This window comes from Strix uralensis, chromosome 5 (genome assembly GCF_047716275.1).
Source record: "Strix uralensis isolate ZFMK-TIS-50842 chromosome 5, bStrUra1, whole genome shotgun sequence".
Classification (NCBI taxonomy): Eukaryota; Metazoa; Chordata; class Aves; order Strigiformes; family Strigidae; genus Strix; species Strix uralensis.
This window is the reverse complement of record NC_133976.1, coordinates 47,794,321-47,815,797: the sequence shown is the minus strand read 5'-3', so window position 1 is coordinate 47,815,797 and position 21,477 is coordinate 47,794,321. Positions and strand designations below refer to the sequence as shown.

The 21,477-nt window shown below is 37.9% G+C and overlaps 1 protein-coding gene across 1 annotated transcript; it reads right to left on the bottom strand.

Annotated features, from left to right (window-relative positions):
* Nucleotides 1-637: 637 nt before the first annotated feature.
* Nucleotides 638-20,324, bottom strand: ALX1 (ALX homeobox 1). Its single transcript, XM_074869401.1, has 4 exons — nt 20,093-20,324; nt 17,491-17,795; nt 13,865-13,993; nt 638-1,928 (listed from the first exon to the last, which is right to left on the bottom strand). Exons 1-4 carry the CDS (start codon nt 20,322-20,324, stop codon nt 1,608-1,610), a joined length of 987 nt encoding a protein of 328 aa, XP_074725502.1. The 3' UTR covers nt 638-1,607.
* Between the last annotated feature and the right edge of the window lie 1,153 nt (nt 20,325-21,477).

The following is a 21,477-nucleotide window of genomic DNA, read 5'->3' as shown; positions in this document are numbered from 1 at the left end:
GTGGGAGCAGAGACAATTTGGGGGTTTCTGTGAGATTGTTTTTGTGAGTACTGGTAGTTCAGCAGTTGCTGTGATGAAATGTGCTTCCCTGATCTTCCCTTCTTCCCCCATCCGCCCTCTGTTCCTAACTAATGGTCAGAGAGAAAAGCAAGAAGGAGCAGGGAGTGCCCAGAGAGTTGTATCCTGTTCTAATCACAGCCATGCAAGTCCTTCTTTATTTCAATTAATTTACTTTGCCTTTATGAACCTGAGAGACTGACTGTTGCTTTCAAAGAGGCTGACATTTCACTCATCTGAAGGAGCTTGGAATGTGACAGGGGAAAGGGAGGAGAAGTAAATCAAAGCAGATAGCAATTCTCCAGATGTAAAGTATTTTTCTTCTCTATTTTTTTTCCACCAGAAATGTCAGAAAGTCTGCTGACATTTTAATTCCTTTGTGATAGGCTGGGAGCTGAGAGCCAAATCCTGCTGCCACTGCAGTCGAAAAGATTTTTCCTATCAACTTTAAAGGGAGCAAACCAGTCAAAAAAAAACCCCAAAAAAACAAATAAGCAAAGTATCAACAAACTGTAACTAAAACTAAATTAAATGTACTGTTATAACATCTTGAGATCAGTTACAGACTGAAACTGGCAAGCCTTGTTGGACTTTTTTATTTTCAATTTGACCATAGCATAACAAAAAACAGTAAGACTGACTGGTTTGGAAGCAAGACTTTGCTGTTGTGTTTTTTTTTCTAAATCTGGATTCTGTTGAAAGTGTCACAGTACTATTCCATGCTCTCTTCTAGTTGCCTAAGTTTCAAGATACATCTGCAAACTTAAAGATTTCATTTAATCACTAGTTGACTTACATAATCTGTGAGTGTCTTTGAAAACTCTACTAAACACTCTGTTCCTGCTTTTAATGATATGTTTGGCAAAAAAACCTCATTATCTTTAATAGGAATACACTCAGGCCCATAAAATAAAGGAGTACCTTTTATTCTCATTACATTAGTTTTGCATTGATATAACTCCAACGAGCTCACATGCATTTAGCAAAACAGCAAAACTGGCTCAGAGCAGCAGCACAGTGCTGAGAGAGTTAGGTCTACAGATTCCACCTACCATATGAACGATCATATATTTCCTTCTCTGCATGGTGCGCTTAGAGATTTACTTCATGGTTTTAGTGTAATAAATTTATTTTCCTTTACAGAGTTGTTCCCTTATGAAGTATTCATTTGTAAAGCATTAATTTTGTATACAAGACTCCTAAAAACCAATGGAGTAGACATATTTGCTGAATAGTTTTATTCTTTTTTGCAGGTTCTATAATCGTATTTCATCAACTGGTACAACAAAAGATATTTCTATATAAAAACCAAAACAAAGAGGGCTTGTTGAGCTTGATGCATGGTAAATCTATTTGGTTTATTCTTGGTTTATTGTTAAATATTATATTGCATTTGTTTAAGCAGACATTGTGTATATTGTGATCTCTAGCATTCCACACACAGCAGCTTATTGTTGTGTCCTTTAAATATGGGAAATAAAAATGTTTTCAGTTTGCTATGAAAAAAACCAAACCAAAACAAAAGGAAATGAAGAAAGGGTACTGCTATATTACATGGCCCAGGAAATATTGGCAGCATGCTCTTTGGCTTTCATCCGTAGAACTGCAATGCTGGAGGACCTCCTTTCAAACTCCGGCTTGGTTTCAAAAGCATGTCCATTGGTTGCCCCAGAAAGTAAAGAGTCAGTGAAAAAATTATTGAGGGGCATGTGGCTGAACTGATTCTGGTGGTTTGAAAAGCCCGTGTAGCCAGAATCTGTCCGGGGTGAGTGGGAATAAGGTGTCATACAGGACGACGTATCTCGTGGCAGCATGCAGGAGGTAACCACAGAACCGCTAGCCGCATTCCCTGCCCACAGATTGTTCTGAATCTGGAACATATAAAATGAATAAGATTAAATTTAGATAGTTCATCTTTTGTTTTCTGCTATGTTTGGTTTGCTTTACTTAACGCATCCATTATTAATTCTCCTCTAAAACAAGCAACAAGTGCTTAAGTAGTTCTCTGCAATCATATTAGAAAATACCATGAAGACATTACATGGGTCAAAATACTGGATCATCCACTTATAAGCAAGGGCTGCTGAATCATATTCCTTGCTCTGTCATCCATTTGCTCTGTGGCTCTGTCCTGTTTACCACTGAACCTCAGGATGCTGTCAGTCCAGCCAGTCAAAGAAAAGGTGTCAGTGTCAATATCATAGCTGTTTTCACCATAAAAGCTTCTTCTCATCAGAATTCTTTCCTAGTGTAATAGTAGGGAACAGAATAAAAGGGTAAACAAAACAAACCAGGATTTCTCAAGTGACAAAGCCCAACAAATATTCACGAAATTAAATATTGAGAAGTCTTGCATAATTACTTCAAAATAAATGAATCCATAAAATACAGGCATGGATAATACATCCAAGAGTTTTTTCCTGAAGTTGTTTCAAAGATGGTTTTAAGATAAAAATTCTTTTCATGATGCTTTTATATGAAATTATACTTGAGGCCATTTCTATTTCAGCTCTCAGCCTTAACTGGATGCACTGTGCATCCCTGGAAAACGTTGCATGACAGACTAGGAGACAAACTTTGTGGTTACCAGCAATGTCTGCTGAAGATCTGGAGTAACCACGTATTCAAGCTTTGATGTGTAATGTCTCTATACTTGGCAGTCACTTAAAGCCTCATCCTGAGTCTCAGGCCTTCTCCTATCATCTATGTATAGATGCTATTTCTGGATAGGTATTTTTCACTTATTTGTTTCTAGATGAACAGACAGAAATATTTTCAAGGCCTAGCACAAGTCAGATCCTGTCATTATCTCAGACTGCATTCTTTCATTCCTTCTCTATTCACTTTGTTTTAATCAAACTTCACACTCAGCAGCTGTTCTGTCTTTTTAAACTCTCTATATCTCTATCAGTACTATATGGATATAATTTCTGACGAACTCTGACTTCCTTGGTCATTTCTCACTTGCACTCACCATTATACAATATACAGCTTTATATTTCTTCTCCACTTTTACTTATATCTCTTTCCTGAATGCTGATTTTTTTTTAAAAAAAAATATAAATATCATGATACAAGACACTTGTAGCCCTCCTTTTTTTTTTTTTTTTTTTTTATTAACTTTGCTAAACTTATCTTCATCCTAAAAATCTGTTGTCTATTCAGTATATCATTGCTCTGATGCACTGGGATTGAGCCCACATGTCTTTGTTCTCTGCTATACATTGGAGTAATTGCAGTTACTCTTTGGTTAGCACTCTAAAGTGAATTCCCACTTCAAACTTCATTTTGCCTTTGTGTTCCAAATCCATAGACAAAGGAATTTTGGCTTTAAGATATGTAGGTTATCTCTCTAGCTGAGTAATTTTTTTCTGCCAAAGTAGAGGTCAGGGGAAGTAATGAATTATGACAGACATACATACACACACAGAAAATGAAAACATGTTTCTAATGCTGAGTTGTTTTTATCCCATTGTCCTATTACTTTGCAACAACACATACCCACCAAACCACCAACAAGCTGAAGAGATAAATTATGGTTCACTGAACTCATCTAGCTGAGATCTAGTGCAGATAGCAGGGATGAGATAGACTCTTATTTTAAAAGTTAATATTTTGAAGAGTTGTATTAGCAGGGGTCATCAGGAGCTGACAAACTAATTTGGACTCCTTGTTAATTCCAGCAGCAAGAAAAAAACAGTAAATGCTCCATTTCGGTTTCCTGCAGAAGACGGGGAAAAGTCATGGTAGCAACATGTCTCCCCAAACTCTAGGTCTGACCAACTCCTTGTTTACACAGACATGCATACATACATACACTCACATGAATGCAGCTTGCCTTTCCACACACACACATACACACAGCTATTTGGGCACACCTCAGGCATCTGTTCCTGCATATCTTAGGTGGTCTGCTGAGAGGTAATGGAGTGAATAAGGTGCCTGGGGAAGGATATCGAGGATTTTTCCTCCTTGTTGTGGGTCTCCTGAGATATACAGGAGGAAAGAGACTCTAGTGAGAGTTTCAGAACTTTCCAGTTCCTATCCTTCCCTCCTTCCTTTAGCAGTTTTTAGAAGACTCTCAAACATCTTCCCATGGGAGACCCTCTGCAACTTGACATGATCCTCAGATGCCTTATTGCTCCTTAATTAAACCACCTGAGACAGTTTTGACTTATAATCAGAAAAACTTTTTCTGGATATTCAGAGAACAGGTGGTTTATCTGGGGATATCTTACCTGGACCAATGTAAACCCTTGTCTTGTTTAAGAAAGTTTGTTGCATTCAACCACACAGACCATTCCCAAAAAGAGGAGTACATCTCTTATGACTCAGGATTCAGGGATTACTGAGTGTCCTATTGCCTGGAAGGTTTCTCAAGTCCTAGTACAGATTTACAGAATATGACAAGAAGGAAACAAGGGACCCTGAAAGAGCTGGAAAGAGTGGTAGTTAAATGTATGGCAACTGGGAAGTCGTCCACTAAGACTTATAAGGCTCACTGCCTTCTCAGACTTAATGAGTTTGGAACTACATAGCATGTGATTACAGTAAAGGGAGTAGTAAAGAAGCGGAAAGACTATAAGATCTAGAAAATATCTCCACTTTAATTAAAAGCCCAAGCTGCACACATTCTGTCTTAATCGTGAACTGGGAAAATCAGGAACTGAGTCATCCATACAAAAGTTGTTGTCTTTTTGTTGTTGCTGCTCAGGAACACTAGAAACTTTTAATTGTACTCTATTGTATTTCATGGTTACATTTATGTTTCTTGCAGCAGCAGTGACAGACTAAACAACTGCTGGGGTTTTCTTTCCCTTTCTTCCTACAAAAGAAGTCACCCATTTCTATTTCCACACTGTTCCATTTCAGTTTGTTTTGCTGATACTACTCTTTACTGAATTGAAACAGAGAGCTGATACAGCTATAAAAGAATCCAGAAAAAAGATATGTATAAACACATGTACACAGAACCCCATTCTTTTTGATGGTATTTCCAGGCCAAATGGTTAGTCTCAGAACTTTCACAAGAGGATGAATTTGCCCAGGGAGAGACTAGTTCATCTATGCAGCATCTAATACAGGAGCTAATTCTGAAGGAACTCATCATCTCTAAAGCTAACTCACACACAACAAAGTCTCATTCATATGACTTACTAAGATTTCTTTCTAAGAAACACTATGCCAAACACTATGCCAAATACTGCAGTTGTCCAGGCTGCATGGATATAATTATGGGAAGAAGTTTCCCAAAAAATCTGTTTAAATAGGAACATGCATGAGTTTGCCTTTAATACACTCATGATGGGAAGACTTCAAAAGGTTCAGAGCTTCAGCCTGAAAGTGCCCAATAACCTATGTGGTCTGGAGGTATCACAAAATCACTTTTTCCTTCCATATTTCTGGCAGTTCGGTTTGCAGTAAACTAAGTTTAGTACCACCAATTTTCCTGATATTTTTATCCTAGACAAGTCTCTTTCAATTTAACTTCAGTGAGATTGCACAGGTGTAAATGAGAACAGAATTCATCTGCAAATCCTAAAACATACCAATGTCTTGTTAAAGAAATATGTTCACAAGCTAGTCATTCCTAAAACTTTCAAAGGGGTGCCCTAGGTTTCTTCCTTAGAGGAAGGAATCCAAATTAGTAAACTTAACTTCAGAAATGCCACAAAATGCTAGAAAAGTTTTACATCTTCTCTCATGAGACAGTTATGCTTTCAAAAGAATGTTTCAACCGTATCAATTTTCTATTAATTTTTGTTGGTTGAGCGACTTCACTTTTGATAACAGATTTTCATTTCTTAGCAAGGATTTACAACATGAATATCTTGTAGTGAAATTTAGGTGCAGAAGGTATTTCTGTATTAAAAATAAATACAGTAATGTTTTACAATAAGTCAGAATTATCAGACCTTATTCTGGTATGTTGGAAGGAAAAGGGACATTATGTACATGAATTTAAAGAAAATATTTTTCCTCTTAAACTCTTGTGTGATCCATGAACTATATAAAAGGCAATTCAGTGACTGTGAATGAGGCTATACATACAGCACATCTCTGGTTTCTGTTAACATCACAAACAACTTGAGCTTTGCTCTTGTGGTTACCATGAAATTACCAGAGCCCTTCAATATATTTACCTACTGTATATTTTATACACACACACGCACACAGCCTTCCTGATAGAAGAAAAAAGTAGGATTTCATAGCTGTGACAAGAACATAACTGGAGAGTTATGGTTGATAACATGGTTATGATATCATTTCCTAAGCCTATGACCTTCTGTTTAACACTGAGGAAGAAAATTAGCTGAGTTAATTGGTCATCCCACTTGGTGTCATTGCTTTATTTCTGTCAAAATTTCAAGCTCCTAAAGACTCAACCTTCTTACACAGCACCTGAAGAAATTACGTAAACTCAAATCTCCAAATTTTCTAAGAGTTCTGCTATCACTTACCCATCTTTAGTTCTCCCATCAACAAATGTCCTGACTCATGCTAGTTGAGTCACCTGCTTATCCAGACTGGAGTCTGTTTCCAACAGACACACATATAAGCGCACACAGCTTCTATTTGAGTGGACATGTTTTTTAGTGCTTCCCATGGGAAACAAAATATTAATCTCTTTTAAGATCTCTAAATATGAAGTAATATTATTGTTGCTGTTGTTATTGTATTACATAATATATGTTATATGTTATTATAATTACTCAAGTAATTAGAAACTGCACATTGACTCTGTTTTCAGGATGTTCTTGGGCTTTGCAAGGGAGACAACAGTGGCACTAACTGAACAGTTAAGAATTTACTTAATTATAGAAAACATGAGTGTCAAAGAGACCAATTTGCTAAATCTTTGTCACTCCTCTCTTTGTGTGAAGCAACAAGCCTTATGCTGCCAGAAAACATGAAACCTGTGCTTGCATAGGGAGTTACTTTAGACAGATGAAATGATAGTTTACAACTCATGATCTGTCGGCTGTTCCTAGTCCATCAGCACAAATAATTTGGTCTGTCACTTGCCACAGTATGTTGTTTTTTTTTCTGGGGGCCTCTTAAGAACATGCAAAGTATGGGCAGAGATTTGCCTGTACTTCTCGAGTTTGCAGATTCATAGATACTCAGAATAATTTAAACTGAAAAGGACCTCTGGGATTATTGTTTCAAACCCTTGCTCACATCTAACTTTGAATTTATATCAGGTTACTCAAGCCCTATCCAGCCACGTTTTAAGTAGCTCCAGGTACAGAGATTCAATAGCTTCTATGAGGAACTTGTTCCAAGACTTTACCACTCTCATTGTATTTTTTTCTTTATCTCTAGACAGAATACTTCTTGATGTAATTTGTGATCATTTTATAGGAGCTGTTGGACCTAATGAACATGTGAAGATCTTCTGTACTGTATTGAGTTCACTTACATATGAGAGAGGCTGCAGCACACCATTTTCAGATATGTCCATAAAATGCAAGTTGGCCTTGGTAGTGAGAGACTTAATGCTGCAGCTCTAAAACATGTGATAGACTCATTCAGTCCACATTTAGGCCTTACATTTGGTGACCAAAATAAAAATCTGTTCCTTTGATTCTATGTTTAACAAGTTTGCTAAGGTGTAAATTAATGCAGGATTTGAAAAGTCATCAAGCTTTCATTCTTGTACAGGATGTTCTGTAGATAAACTGTAACTACTTCCTACTGCAATCTCAGGGCCAGTTACAATAAGAATTAATTGTATTTCACATCTATGATACAGTTAAAGACAAAATTTCATACTTTGAAAATACTACTAAATGGAGGTTCCATCTCAGAAAAAATGGATTTGCCTTATAATTAAGCCCCAGCTAAAGTTACTCACACACTTAAAGAAATACGTTTCACAAAAAAAAAAAAAAAAATAAGAAAGCAACAAACCAAATGTTGAGACTGTGAGGATGACCACATACAGTGATGATTTAGAACCAGGAAAAAATAAAAGCACAGTGCACAAACTATTTGTGAACAGGCACCACCCAAAATATTAAAAGTGTTACTCTTGTTGGAAGATCAGCCACAGCAGTACAAGTCAGCACATATGCAGCAACTAACATACCATCCAGGTGGTGGCCTAGCCTGAGCTCCATGCCGTCACAGCTAGACAGCTTGAATATATGATAAAACTTCTTTGAAGCTAGCTCAGATATGTCTACCACATCTACTCCTACTTAATCAGTGTACCCATAGCCTTAATGAACTATTGTGATTAACTGTCATTTATATGTCTACTACAGTTAAAAGAATTTTGAAGTCATATAACATGTGGTGTCTAATATATGCCATATGAAAGATTTAATTGGAGCATGTAACTTAGATTATTGCTAATGAGAATTATCCATATGTACTAAGGCTAGAGCAGAAGTGTAATGATGATCCAAGGACTTAGTACATAACACATGTATACAGATACCACTTCTACACTCTTTGATTGCCAAAACAAATCATGTGATGCCATACTGTTCAACATATTTAATTTGATTTATCAGTCTGGTGGATGTAATGTAAACTTCAGCCTCTTCCTTCTATTTTTGAGATTTCAACATTCTTCCTTCTTTATACACCTTCTGTATCACTCCAGTTCCCACACCTTTAACATGCTTTTGTCTCCGTGGGATTCCCACCTTCATTAGGCTGGGCTTTTTCCAAAAAAAAAAAAAAATTAAATTCAATCCTATCCAACTCTTGCCTGCATTTTCAAGTAAATAAGAGAAGCAAACAATACATTTCACATGCGATAGTAAGAGGGAAACTATAACGGTGTAACAGGATAAATCCTTTCAGAAGAACTTAGAACAATGACAACAAATGAACTAGACCCAAAGAACAAGCAAGAAGAAAAGATGCAAAGTATGGAAAGAGTTTACGTAGGGAAAAAATGTTGCCTCTTATATCTACTTTTCAAGGATACAGTTTAATGTTTATTTATATACTGATGCACTGATAACATCTTTATAAATTTAACTCATACAGAGAAATCTGGAGGTTTGTATGATACTTGTGTAGGCTTTTGATCAAATTTCACTCTTGTGTGTAAATAAGGAGGAGATAAAAATGAAATTTTGTCCCAGGCTTTTTGGTCCTTTGCTACTTCTCACACTTAAACATTAAATCTGACAAGGTCAAGTACCCTTTGTAGCATTAGCATTCTCACTCGGCATAGGACAGCAAAAGTAGTCTAGGAAAGACCAATAAGGTAAGAGAAGACCAAGGCTAAGCAACCTTTTCATTTTTCCTCTCCCAACACATAATATATATATCCATCTAAGATAACTATACATGTCTGCAGCTGAACCAGGCAGCAGGGAAAAAAATACATTTCTAGAGATCATCTTACCTATTTTATACTTTATATTTTAGGAAAACTTATTTGAACAGATTTTTTGGGGGAACCCATCTCTGTCATAAAAGTCCTTTTGGTTAAGTTTCCTAAACACAAATGTCTAATATTTATCTGACCACCAGCTGTCTCCCCTGAAGGGTGCATCCTTCTTGTAAGTCCTGTTCATCAGCACTGTAACCATGTCTCAGATATCTCAAGACATCTTTAACAATGCTAGACACTGTATTTTGGTGACCAAATCAAGTACGACTTGTTTACTAACATTTACTCCGATGAATTGAAGTAAACATCTCCATAAAGTGAATCTGCACTCATTTCCCCACTGATGTTATGCTACCTCTTAGCTTTTGTACCATCAGCAGAATACAGCTAGTTAATGAGGCTCAAAGTATCTGGGATAAGAGTTTTAACCAGTGAATTGTTTTCTGAGTGCACGTAAGATGACTTAGACCACAATGTGTTGCATCTGTAAGAGAAACTTGAAGCTTAAATAGTGAAACTAGTGAACCTGCAACCTTTTACTAAAATGAATTAAAAACTTGAAGCTTAAATAGTGAAACTAGTGAAACTGCAACCTTTTACTAAAATGAATTAAAAACACTGTATATAATATTTTCCTAGAAAAATCTGATTTTCAGCATAATTTTCTCAAAAGTTAAATATTTCATCTGAGGGAAAACAACAACACTGTGGTATTTTTAATGTTAAAGGCTAGAAAAAACATGTGAATAACAGATGATTGTCCTGGAATATTGTACTATCTGTCCTCTGCGATCCAGATCTTGCCAGTACAATTAAAGAAAGATGTATGTGTGCAGAATTTGGACAGTTTAGGAGATACTGAACTTCTTGGCAGCCAGCTGAGTAATTATTTTGTACAACAAGGAACACCTGAAGCCAACATACTGGAAAAATAATTAAGGTTAGACTGAATTAGAAAAGCGAAGAATTATGATCTAAGAAAAAAGCAAAACAAACCAAAATTGTTTATTATTATTTTGAAAATAAAGATGCGTAATTTAATAACAAAATTAGACTGTATTATAGAAATGCGGGTTGGACCAGACCACCTCCAGAGATCTCTTCCAACCTCAACCATTCTCTGATTCAGAGCCAACCTTCTATGTGAAATAAGTAGAAAAGATCATTTCCTCCCAGGAAAACCTTCCAGGTTTATATAGTCACACAATGCATAGCAACATCATGTTCTTAATTTGTACTTGATGAAGATAATTGGTGAAGAGACTAAGCAGAGGTCTCCACACCCTCTGTTGACTGCAAAAGAGACTGAAGTTTCTGCTGGAATGTAAGTGGGATGTCTGTTTTGTGAACATATCCATGGTGGGGTTCAAAACAGAAATCTTCAGACTGCAAATTCATATAATTCACACCAGAAATTCACATTTCTTCCTGTTCCTTCTGCCACACAGCAGTACATATCTCAGTTTGATTTCATCATTTTTCAACATTCATCTTATGTTTTTTGCCAGCATCAGAGAGTCTGTTTTCCTCCATGTTAATAAAGGCTTCATAAATAAGCTCTAGTGATCTGTGTTCCACAGTCCCCAAGAAAAACTAGTTACCCAATAGTATGGCAAAGCTTGTCTAATATTTACTGATGTCAGTGTCACAGTAAGAGTGCTTGTACACATGGAAAAAAAAAAAAAAAAAAAAAAAAGGAGGGTAAAAAAGGAAAAGGAAAAAAAAAGGATACTTGATTTATTTTCTTGCATTAACTACACTGAAAATCTATAACACTAAAACCAAACATGCAGATAACAATTTTAAATATCTCGTTCTGCCTGAACTGTGGGATAAATTAATGAGTTTATAGCAAGTCATGTACTTTATTTTCCATAAGTGGGGCATTTATAAATGGACACCTAGTTCAAAAGATTTGAATGTAGTGATGTTAGTAGTCATTGTTTTTTAATATAGATTTTCAGTGTCTCAAGCATTCTTACTGGAAATGTTATGTATATGATATAGACATGGTTTTACTGAAGGTAAGGATTTAAGACCTTGAAACTATGAAGAATTACCACCAGCTTAGCAAGAACGTGAACGTACATTGACTGTTCTGTGATAATTGCCTGGATACCTATACATATTCCAGCATACAGCAAAGTACTCACTTTCTTCACTGTGGAGTAAGATACCTTGTTTTTATTATGTAGCCAAACTATGCATGCAAACACACAACTGAAATAGCCAATATAAAGTGGACTCACACCTTCATTTAGCTCTTTGTTCCTATTCATGGAGTACAGTACACTACAACGCAATTTTCTCATGGAGGTGACCAGACTCAATTACATGTTTGTGCCTGTCTGTTTACCTGCACTGTGTTAGTCTGTGGTTGTAGGTGAGTACTACATATTTATGTTTATGAATGAGTATACATTTTATATTTCTACACATTTTAGAGTTGCTTTATTTAAGATTATGGTACTGACATTTCCATTTCAATCTCTTGTTTTTAAGAACTTATAAATTAATCATAGAAAGTTTTGCCAGACTGAAACTTAGTTTTATCATCAGCCTTAGAAAGATGTTTTTTAACAAATTCATAAAGAGAAATGGAGTGAATTCACTCATGTTTTTAACAACCTGAAAGTATAGAATAGATATTTCACTGTGTTTAGATTGTTATGGATGTTATTCTCATATAATTCAAGTGTTTCTTTTTTAAGAACTTTAATTTTAGGACAACAATCTTAAGTGCCTATCAATGACTTGCATTATTCCATTCTCTTTGACTAATGGAAGTTCTGTCAGTTGGGAAAATTTGTAGATGCAGTCCTACTAAAAATAAAATACGAGCTTGGGGACACAAAATTTAATCTAGAGAACTTAGTCAGATATAGAAAGCCCAAAGCTTAAGTATTATTCCTTGTATCATCTGTTGTGATGCTATAGATGTCAGAAAGGCCTTCAGAAGATACTTGAACACCTTAAGTGAGATCTGTGAGTGACCATGCATCTATGTCTTTGTGACTCTGCCTAGGAGCCTTTACGGTCTTTTTGCATACTTCCACCCAGCTTGATCTCAAACAAGTATTGTGTCCTCCTACTTAAACACAGAGTGTATCATGCAGTGTTTTCTGATGTAATTTGGGCTAGTGCACTATTACATTATAAAATTAAAATAGGCAGACTTATAAGTGCCACCAGATCTGAAATGGTTGTGTCCATGTTCTGAGTTGCCAGAACACAAAGCAGCTCTGGCCCAAGCACCAAATCTAGTAACATGCAACCTCCTCAGAGGTAAAGCACTTCAAGCTGGGTAGATGACACATGAGCCCAAGGCGTCTGGTTCAAAGCTAGTCACATTCAGTCTGTGTAGAGTGTGACCAAAGCAAGCCCACATAGAATATGAGTATATTCTTAAGGCTCCCAGAGATACACTCGCCTAATGAACTAGAAGAGCACCAGGACACCAACGGTGGAAGGACTCTACCACAGAGACCCATACAATATTTTTGCTTTGTATGGTGCTTTTTTTTTTTTTTAAATTATGTGGTAAAAGCAATGGGAAGCTAGAGACATGAAAAACAATGGCTTCAGAATAAAACTATTCAATGTACTAAAACAAGCAAGCAGAAAAACAATAGCAGAGAGTGAGGCAAGGCAGTAAACCAAAGGACTGGAGAACAGAGACAGAAGATTATGATCTTATTACACAGTATACCTTACTATATACTAACAGAGCACTGAAAAAGAAAAAAATAAATTAAACTAACTAATACGGTCTGAGAGCACTTTCTTGTCTCTCTGCCTCCCTCTCCCAGTCATATACATTCAATTCTGATTTTACATGACCATAATATGGTTTCATGCTAGTAGAAGACTTGATGTATTCAATGGTCTATTGAGGTCCATAAAGAAATGGTGCATGTTTAATACATCAGAAGGAAGCTGTCTAAGAGATCACATAGTTTATGCCTCATCTTACCAAAGCATACAAGAGCAGAGTTGTTAAGATAGTTGTGCCTGTAAATATAAGTATCCCAGAAGAGAAATCCTGACTTTACTGCAGTCAGAATTACATCATTCTTGTCAATCTCAATGGGTCTAGACTTCATCCAGAATTTGTGTATGGACCTAAAAGTGATGCAAATCACCACATAATTTTATGTGCAGAAAAGACTTAGCTGCACAACCATGTTGCCAGGCATTCTCAGTATATAACTTATGCAAAACTCTGCAGCTCCTAAGATTGTTGTTTAAGAAATACTTGTATTTTAAGAGTTAATTATTCATATTAGATGTCGGAACTGTTGTTCACAGTGGCAGGTCCTGTTGACATGTCTAAAGAACACAAAAAGCTAAACACAAGAAAGTCGTCATGCATCTTCTGTGCACATGTGTGGCTAAGGATGGAAGAGAAGGTAAATGCAGAATCAAAGTACTACTTGGTCTTTACCATACCTGAGGGTAGCTGTCAGTCCTTGGAAGAACAGATATATCATAGGTGGCTGCAAAATGGCTCTTAGCTTGCTGGATCTGGCCATAGCGTTCTCTTTTCCTCCATTTTGCTCTTCGATTCTGGAACCAAACCTATAGTGTATGAGGAAACAATCATCAAGGTAAACTCAATTACATACTGTGCAGAGTTTTAGGAAAAGCCAAGAGATTTTGGACAGTAGCTTTGAAAATTTCTGTTTATCTAAGAAAGGGAAGTTCTCTGCCTGAGGATGAATTTCTTGCAGTTTCAGTCTTCTCAGTGTCAAACCCACTTATTATTTCTGGCTGTTTTAAAAGTATGCATTATTTCCTTTCTAGTGTCTCAAAAAAAAAAAAAAAAAAAAAAAAAAAAAGGCAGAGGAAACATCAGTCTGTAGGCAGTGCTAATTTTGACACATTTCTGTTCCGTAGAGGAAAATCACCAAGTAGCAGCAAATCAAATTGTAAAGAAACTTTCTCTTAATTTCACATACCCACAGGATCTGCCTCCTAGAGGTACACATAACCTTTATCAAGTGTAGTAATGAAAAGGCAGGAAAAGCTGGCACCAGGACAGTAGTCTGCACTGCAGAAAAAGTTTCTATAAGGAAGGCTAACAGGGCAAGAAGATGATAAAAAATCATGAGATCACAGAGTGTTTTAAAATATTATGACTTTTTTTCACATTTGTGTTAGGTGATATCTGTTTCTGATAATGGAAAACTAAAGAATGGTGCTTTACATTTAGACTATGAAACAATTTAGACCTGAAAAAATGCCTTTTTGTCAACTAAAAGCTATTTTCTTTATGCTTAAATAACCTTTGGACTGTTCTGTAATATTCTGAGTGTCAACTGTTATCTCAAAACATATTATATGCACATTTCTTGCTGACTGATATCTGTTATTGTCCTGTAGTCTTCAAAAAGTTTTTTTTCTTTCAAACAGCTAAGATTTACCCAGATGAATTAAAGGGATTGCTAAGAAAAGTAACTGTTCCTTTACAAAAGTAATACTATCCAACCAAGTCTTTATTGTTCAGTTATGAGCAAACTCATTCTGACTCTTTTTAAAGAAGTCATGTTACTAACAGAACCATTACTTTTTAATGGGAACAATGTCATTAGTTAGTCTTCCTGCCAAATAGATCGTGAATCCATTTGGATAGATACATACATTAACAGATTTTTTTTTTTTTTTTTGTATAGACACTGCCTGTGAATCCCATTTTGAGGGAGATTTTCTGATCTCTGATGGTGGGATATTTAAAATAACACTGCTTGTTTCATAATTAAGTTTTTGCCTTGATCTTTGGAGAACTCAGCTGTCTTTTGATGCTGCTTAAGCAACCAGGGCATAATTTTACTCATTTTAATTCCCAAGGATTTGTTGCAAATTTTGTATGTGCAATCTTTTAAAATGTACTTAGCAATCAAAGCAAGGCCTGTGCACGTAACTGCTGAGTATATATTGTTTGAGGAAAAAAAATTGTCCTGTCTCCACAGGAGGCATCAAGAACACGCTAAGGGAATTTAGTATGAAGCCCTTTCATTGAAAAAAGACCTTGACAATCTCCTTAAAATGGGTGCCAATTACTTCACTGACTTGCAGCAGGAAAGAGAACAACTTAGATAAATTAGGTTCAGGTTGGCTCTCTCTGCATGTATGCAGGACAAATATTAAATTGGATGTTGATGAAATGGCGGTGAAGGGAAATGGGTAAGGTATCCAGCTGATCACTCTGCTAAACTAAATCAAACAATTTGCTTGAATATATAGTAACTAAATGAGAAAAAAAGTACACATTTTTTTCCTTTGACAATCCCCCAAAATGTTTCTGTTTACATCACTTTACTAGAAACTGACTCTTGGCAGAGATAAAGTAACCATTTGCCTCCACAAAGCAATGTAAAAATCTGCTGCTTGTTATCCTTGAATTGCCAGATGCTTGCCTCTAATGATGTAAGGCCTTTTAAATTGCTTAATCTTGTGATGGAATACTGTTGCTACTCTGGATAAAAATGATCACCATTTCCTTTCATATTTAACATATGCAAAATGCAAAGATCAGTTATCTTTTAAGAAAGGGGACAATGTGTCTAAATAAAATAACGATATATATTCTGTGAAAGTCTGGTGCAGACATATGTATTTTTACATTTACGCTCTTATTTTTAATACTCTTGCCATACGAAGCTTCTAAAACAGAAAATAATGTGATAAAAATTTGGTTGACACATTTTAGCCCAATTGTCCCCTCCCTGTTCTGACTATTAATTTATTCTTGAAATAGTTATGATTATTCCAGAATTATGCAATTGTAAGAACAGTGTTTTAACATTATGCAATCTTCTTTTTAAGTCAAGACTAAATCCTAATGAATGGAAGTCATATTTGGAAAACTGTACCAAATTCAGGCGGAGAGGGATTGCACAGAGCCTGAAGAGTTAAAAGCCACTGAACTAAATTCCATCAGCATCACTGATATCATGTCCATGTAACTGACACACGAGTTTGGACTCTATTTTCCAATGACAGCAGTGAATATGCTGTCGGGTTGAATAGACATGAGGAGAACACTTCTTTATAAAATTAATTAGCTGAGTTCATTTCTGAAAGTGATCCTGGTTTAATTTCAGTCGTATGCATGTGCACTGACGTCTATTTCTTTATATGCATGTGTGAGTATGTGTTTAATTACAAGTTGTGAAGTTGTTATCATATTCAAGTCACTAAATTAATAAAATTAATCCCAGTCTGCAAGAATCAACAGGACTGTTATTCCCTAAATTGAAATTATGAGTATCACCAGAGTGGAGAAGATCTCTAAAAACAGGATAAACTCACAAAATGCAGCTCACAGTCTTTTCTAAGGGAAGATCTCTAAGTGGGGGAAGGGCTGCATTTCCTGGATATTTAGCTTCTTTTCTCACCGTTACACATCTAAAGCCATAAATACTGTTAAGATTACTATATGAGTATATACTGAATGAATCAGTTATGCAAGTTTAAAAACCAACAAATCTACTTCCTAATTTTGTGATTTTTAAACTCATTCCATACAACAAAGGTTAAAGGATTGCATCCTTGCTCTACACAGACACACACACACACACATATATATTTATACGCATTCATGTATATGCAGTTTCACTGTATACTCTTTGGATGGAAACAAGGAATTTGATTACTTTTTAGATTGTACTTTTCATGCTGTAACTCACAAAATCCTCTGCACCCGAGTTCTGCATTGTCATCACTCTGAACTACATGCAACACATCTTTTTAATGGGATCTTTACATGTAACACTTTCTGTATTTGCTGCCTGGAGTTCTGAGAGTAAAACAGGACTACCAGAGATCAAGACTACTTTACTATTGATGCTGTTTTCTCATCTTTTAAACAAGTTTCTAGAATAACAACACAAGCTATTTAAAAAAATAACAAGTTACTTTAGTACTGCAGCATAACAGCTCATATCCATAAAGAAATAAAGCAAAACGAGCTATTTACTTTAGCTTTATGGGCTTTTGTACAATCCCCAAGAGCGTCATTTACCAGTTCCTACAATGCACAACTTGTCATGGAAACGCAGAAGTTTGGTTCCTACCTGGACTCTGGCCTCAGTGAGCTCTGTTCTCAGAGCTAGCTGTTCCCTTACATAGACATCAGGGTAGTGAGTTTTCTGAAATACTTTCTCCAATTCCTCCAGCTGCAAACTGGTGAAAGTTGTTCTGTGCCTCCTCTTCTTACTGCTGGAGACATTACTGTCACACTTATCACCGAGTTCATCCAGTTCCCCCTTCTCCTGCATCCCTTTCACTGGAGACATCCTGAGATTGTTGCAATTGTCCATGGGCCTGCTCAGCTCTGCGTGAAGAGGCTGTCCTTCCACTTTAGTAATCCCATAGTTCACTGTACACAAGGTGGGGGAGGGAAATAACGGGTTAAAGGAGGGGGCTTTCGATTCAAGAGTTCACACAAAACAGTTTCACAAGGAACCAGATTCTATGTGGCTGCATATTTCTATACAAGATCGTGGAATCTGTAATATTCATCACAGACAGTAAAAGTACTAAATCACTTTGAATTTTGACTGAGAATTATATCTGAAAATATCGTCTAAAATCTTTCAGTGTAAGGAGACTGTATGAGAGTACTTGAGTATTTTTACTCTGCTACTACAGTAGCTAATAATCCATGAAATCAGCTTCGACTAGAGTTGCACAGATAAGGAATCTTAGACCAAAACAGATTTTCGTATAAGATAAGTGGCATAAAGCTATTGACAAATGTGCCTTTAAACTTGGAAGCAGATGTAAAAAATCTATTTCTATGAAAATACGAAATAACTGTGAAGTAAACTAAATAGCTGTAAACTGACAAATCAAGAAGCAAATGAAACCGAAAATTAAATTCAGTTTACAAACTCAATAGATTCCATATACCTTCTCTTGGATTTGAAAAGTGGAATTGTTTCTAATTAAGTTTGTTATGGTTACAAAATACAGAGAGTTTCTGCAAAATGTAACTTATTAAAAGAGATCGTTTCATACACTTTGTATAAGGATTGCAGAAACTATTTGTCTTTAGGTAAAATCTGAGTGGTAGAGATAAGAAATATTTCTCTGTAGCTTGTTAATAAGAAATGAAAATATCTCGTATTTTTCCTATTTTTATATATCTCACATCACTGAAAAAGTCATGCAATATGTTACAGTATTCGAAAAGGCTTCCCCCCACCCCCACCCCCCCTCAGAAACAGGCGAAAAAGGTTTAAAATTCTATTGAAGTTAAAATCTACAAAGATGGCATGTAACATAAGAACCTTATTTGGGGATTTTCTCACATTCTCAGTAATTTCTTTTCTTTCAGTCCGAGTTGATTTTAACCAAACACAATTTTTAGATACTTACCGTCAACACATACATAGATAGGAAATGCCCCAAAGCCCCCAAGGCACACATTAAATGAGCTAATTAAGAAAAACTGCGATGTATAAATCAATTTTGTGGAGGGTTTTTGGTTTTTTTTTTTTTTTTTTTTTTTAAGTTGCCCTGGCAGAAATCTGTCATTATTTCTTACAAACTGTTTCACAACGAAAAAGATGTTCTCGGAAAAATACTTCAATGCCTACACGAATTCAGAAAATGTAAGATAGTGTTAGTCTCATTACTGCAGCTGATCTTAACCAGATTTCCCGATTCTGCTAGGAAAATACTTTTAAAATTATTTTTTCTATACGTGATTTACATCATGTTGGAATAATGGGGAAAACTTTTAACGTTTCAAAGATAAAACATTCCGCATTCTCCTTGCGGATCAGCTAGGAAAAAACATAATATCTAACACTGATGCTTGAATTATTTGGGTCGTTTTCGGTCCGCATGAAGAATCACTGTTACGCATTCTTCAGTAACGCAGCAAAACCACCCACCGCTGTCCTCGCAGAGCGTTGTCTGAAAGCACCGAGCGTGACCAAGCGCCCTCCCGTTCCCACCCTGCGCGGCACCTCGCCGGCCGAGAGCCGGCCGTGCCCGCCGCGCCGCGGGCCCCGGCCCCGGCTCCGGCGCTGTCTCTCCCGGGCGGTTCGCCGCCCGGAATCGCAGCTGCCCGCCGCGGACGGGGGGACGCCGCACGCCGGCCCCAGGCCTCGGCGCCACGGGGGGCGGCCGGCGACGGGGCCGGGGGGAGGCCGAGCCCTCCCGCACCCGCCGGGCCCCGCCGGCCGCCGCCGCTCCGCCGCGGCCGCCCCGCCGCGGCCCTTCCCCGCCCGTTTCCCCCCCCCCCCCCCCCCCCCCGCCGGCCTGCTGGTCCCCGGGTCGGGCGGGCCGTGCCTGCGTGCTCGGTGCTGCGCTCCCCGCGCCCCGGCGCTCCCGTGGCGGCGGCGGCGGCGGGGGCGAGGCGGGGGAGCCGGCCCGGGGTCGGCGGGGAGGGCGGCAGCCGGAGGGGCAGCGCTAGAAGGGTAAGGGCGCTTCGAAGTAAGCGCTCATCTTTTCCCGGTATTATCGTTGTTGTGGTGGTTGTTGCTGTTGTTACTCTATTATTATTATCATTATCATTATAACTACCTGACAACCCCTCTCATGCCACCACCCAAAGGATGCTCAGCTGCCTTCGGTGTCCCCGGACAGAAGCAGCCCTGGCTCCCCTCTACCTTTCCAGGGAGGGCGAAGCACAGGAGCGAGAATAGCCCTGGGATGGCGACTCACCGTTGTTGTCCTGGCAGGGTGATGTCCTCTCCAACCTCACATGATGCTCAGCCCTTTGCAGAGGGTTGAAGGCCTGCACGCATTTGCTGCCTGACGTTTTGCTATAAAAGGACTCATTGTCCAAAGTTTCCATAACGTGCTCCAAAGTGCCTCCTGCTCCCATGTAAAAGTCACTGTTCTTGCTCGGCTGGCTCTTCAGGGCAAACTTCTCGCTCAGAAAATCCATAATCATCTAAGGTTGCTTGAGAGCCTCTTCCCTAGACAGATGCTGGACTGTGAGCAGTGGAGGGAGGGAGAGTGGGTGAGTGGATGGGAGGGAAGCAAGGAGGGGGGGAAAGACGTTCAGAGCTCAGGGAGCTGTTTTGCCTCTGAGCCTTTGATTTGTCTTGTCTTGAAAGGGGGAACCCGAAGTTGCTCTTATATCTTGAAGCTCAGCAGGGCTCCTTATGCAACCTCCCATTTCTAATGAATATGAAAATAGGCAAGCAGTGTAACTCCACCCCAGGTCCCCCAAGACCTAATCCCAACACAGGAGGGAGTTCCAGGCCCATTTTCAACAGAGAGATGCGTTTCAGACAGACACACATAGGCGTGTGAGGAGGGTGAGGGGAGACAGGGGGAGAGGGAGGACACATGAAAAGGACATTTGCCCTCTGCAACCTATTCGCATTTCTCAAGGGATCCTGGAAAGAGAATAAACCCTGACTTCCCTCCCTCTCCCCCCAGCTCCCCGAGGGGTTTAGAGCAAGGTAATTTCAGGGGCACATACCCTCAAGTAAAGGATCTTCTTTAATAAATCTGACTGATACCTCAGTAGCTGCAGTCCTGTTCTCTGAAGCTGTAAAATTAAGAACTGGTGTTCCTTCTTTATTAAACACTCAGAAGTTTGGTCCTAAAGTTAAAGAGAGAAAGAAATATTATAGGCAGGGTTTTTTGGTTTTTTTTTTTGTGTAGAGGAAATGGAAAATAGAGGAACTTCTAAAACTAGAAATCTCTCACATCAGAAACTGGCCTGAAAGAGAATTTGACTGCTATCAAAGAGATCCAGTCTGCCTCTGTGCGTGTGTGTGTGTGTGTGTGTGCGCAAAGCTCTTGAAACGGGTGCTTTATTTTAAATCTCCTGAAATATTATCACTACCGACTTGAAAAAAAATACAGTTTCTAAATGAAAGTATTAAAACAGAGTCTTGGGTAATAAAAAGAAAAAGAGCCATATATGTACACATTCCTATGGATATTGAAAAAGCGGGTGGTTTTCACCCAAAGTGTGAGCTTTGAAGTGTTGAATTCCTTGGTCCTTTTGCGCATAGACAGGATTTAAAACACAGGCAAAAGAGAGAGAGGGAACTATTTAGAAAAGGCCCAAATTATGGAAAAGAGCTGCT